Source organism: Tupaia chinensis, unplaced genomic scaffold, assembly GCF_000334495.1.
Source record: "Tupaia chinensis unplaced genomic scaffold, TupChi_1.0 Scaffold143644_1, whole genome shotgun sequence".
In the NCBI taxonomy this organism is placed as follows: Eukaryota; Metazoa; Chordata; class Mammalia; order Scandentia; family Tupaiidae; genus Tupaia; species Tupaia belangeri.
In genome coordinates, this window is record NW_006203492.1 from 496,481 (window position 1) to 499,008 (window position 2,528).

General features: G+C 60.4%; 1 protein-coding gene across 1 annotated transcript in view; it reads left to right on the top strand.

Annotated features, from left to right (window-relative positions):
- The window catches only part of P2RY8 (P2Y receptor family member 8), a 41,303-nt gene that overhangs the window by 34,634 nt on the left and 4,141 nt on the right, over window positions 1–2,528 (top strand). The window contains 2 exon segments of the mRNA XM_027766707.1: window positions 2,214–2,418; window positions 2,420–2,526. Coding sequence (XP_027622508.1) covers window positions 2,255–2,418; window positions 2,420–2,526 — 271 coding nt within the window. The 5' untranslated portion in view covers window positions 2,214–2,254.

A 2,528-nucleotide genomic window follows, 5' to 3' on the forward strand; every position in this document is an offset into this window, starting at 1 on the left:
TTTAAGAATTATATAACTTTATTTATTTTAATTTGACCAGAGAGAGACAGCGAGCAAGACAGAGAGAGAGAGAGGGAAAGTGAGAAAGCAAGCGGCCAGATCCGGGACTTTGAATCGTGGTCGGCCATGTGGGAATCCAGCGCCGTAAACCACCATGCCACCTGTTGGCCCCGGCCTGAGGTTTTTTGTTTTTTGTTTGGAGAGGTTTTTTCACTATAGGGCATGTGTGCTTGCCAGATAGACAGAGAGAGACAGACAGAAAGCAAGAAATCACCCCCCAGGGGGGATAGTCACACCGCAATCCCTTCTCCTCCATTCTCCTCTTGGGATCTTGGGCACACACGCACACGCGCCCGGCGTGTTTTAAGCCACCGGGTCCGGGACGCGAACCGCAGTCAACTACGTGGGAGTCCAGCGACATAGCCATTACGCTAACTGCTGGTCCTGAGTGAGATTTTAAATAAGAAGAGACAGAAGTGGCCGCCTGCCGGATGCCCTGGGGCACGCCAAGGGAGGCAGCCTTGGAACCACCAGGAAGGGGGGACACCATCCCGGGACCCCATCCAGGCGGGGGCCACGGCAGGGACGGGGACACGGAAGCCAGGGCCCCGCACGCCCCTCCACAGGTGGGGAGCCTGCCGTCCGCCCGCCTGCACCATCCCCTCCAAGGTCTCCCAGTCCTGCTCATGCTGGGCTGAAATTCTCTAAGGAGCAAAATCTAATACTGACAGCTGCCCTCGTAGCTCACTGGTTAAAGGAGTTAGATCCCACATGGCCAACGGGGGTCCAAATCCTGGTCCCGGCAGCTTGAAGGACACGCCAGGCACATACGTGTGCATGCCCCAAACCCTAACAACATGGAGATGGAGGAGAAGGGGTTGTGGCGGGACCATGCCCCACGGGGTGTTTTCTCCCTCTCCCTCTCCCTCTGTGCCCACTGGCAAATACAACTTAAAGACAAAAATGGGGCCAGCCGGTGGCGTGGTGGTGAAGGGCACTGGATCCCACATGGCCGACCGTGGTTCAAGTCCCGGACCTGGCAGCTTGTTTTCTCACTCACTCTTCCTCTGGTCAAATTCAAGTTAATGAAGTTAAAGAAATCTTTTTTAAAAATTGGAACCAGCAGTTGGTGTCATGGCTACATTGCTGGACTCCCATGTAGTGAACCGTGGTTTGAGTCCCAGACCCGATGGCTTAAACTCACGCCGGAGGGCGCGTGTGCGTGCGTGTCCAAGATCCCGAGAGGAGAATGGAGGAGAAGGGATTGTGGTGTGGCCATCCCCCCTGGGGGGTGATTTCTCGCTTTCTGTCTCTGTCTGTCTGTCTGGTGAGTACATGGGCCCTATCGCAAAAACCTCTCCAAATACTAATAAAGTAAATAAAAACCGAAAGAGAAGCAGGAGCTGCATGACAGGAGAAAGCCCTGGGGGTGGGCGCGCTGACTGCGTCACTGGGACAGCTCAGGGATCCGGGGCCACAGCGTCCAAGAGGCCTCTGCTGCCTTCTGCCCCAGGACGAGGCGGGCAGACTCTGCAGCCGGAAACAAGGCTGCTGTCGGCGCGACGTGCTGGAGCCCGCGAGGGTGCGGCCGTCCTCGGTGGGCGGCCTGCTGGTGCCAACGTGGGAGTCAGTGCAGCGGGCATCACCGCACGCTCCCGGCATTTCCGCAGGAAGGAGGGAAGGAGGGAGGAGGGAGAGGAGGGAGGCAGAGGGACACAAGGCTGCTTTATGCATCTGGCACATGGTAGTCCTGCCAGTCTGCCCCCGTCCTCGGCCCCCTCTTGGTGCCAACGTGGGAGTCAGTGCGGCGGGCATCACCGCGCGGTCCCGGCATTTCCGCACGAAGGAAGGACAGAAGGAAGGAGGGACGGGAGGAGGGAAAGGAGGGAGGCGGACGGAGACAAGGCCGCTTTCGGCTTCAGACGTGTGGCCCTGCGAGTCTGCCCCCGGCCCCGGCCCCCTCGTGGTGCCGATGTGGAAGTCAGTGCTGCGGGCATCACCGCGCGCTCCCGGCATTTCCACACGAAGGAAGGACAGAAGGAAGGGGGGACGGGACGAGGAGGGAGAAAGGAAGGAAGGAAAAGCAGGAAAGAGGAAGGGGAGGGAAGGAGGCAGGAGAATGTGGCTTTTCCCTGCTGCTCTCCTGGGGCAGCCTCCTCCTGCAGCCCACCGGGCCCTTGCCCGCCCCCTGACGCTCCCGCCCTGTCCCGCAGGCCCCCGGGAGCCGGCCGCCCGCCACCCCGCCCTCGCCGCGATGCAGGCCATGAACATGAGCGTGCTGGACAACGCCACGCTGCTGATGCTGCGGAACCCGGCCATCGCCGTGGCGCTGCCCGTGGTGTACTCGCTGGTGGCGCTGGTGAGCATCCCGGGCAACCTGTTCGCGCTGTGGGTGCTGTGCCGCCACATCGGGCCCAAGACTGATCTTCATGATCAACCTGAGCGTCACCGACCTGATGCTGGCCAGCGTGCTGCCCTTCCAGATCCACTACCACTGCACCCGCCACCACTGGGTGTTCGGCGTGCTG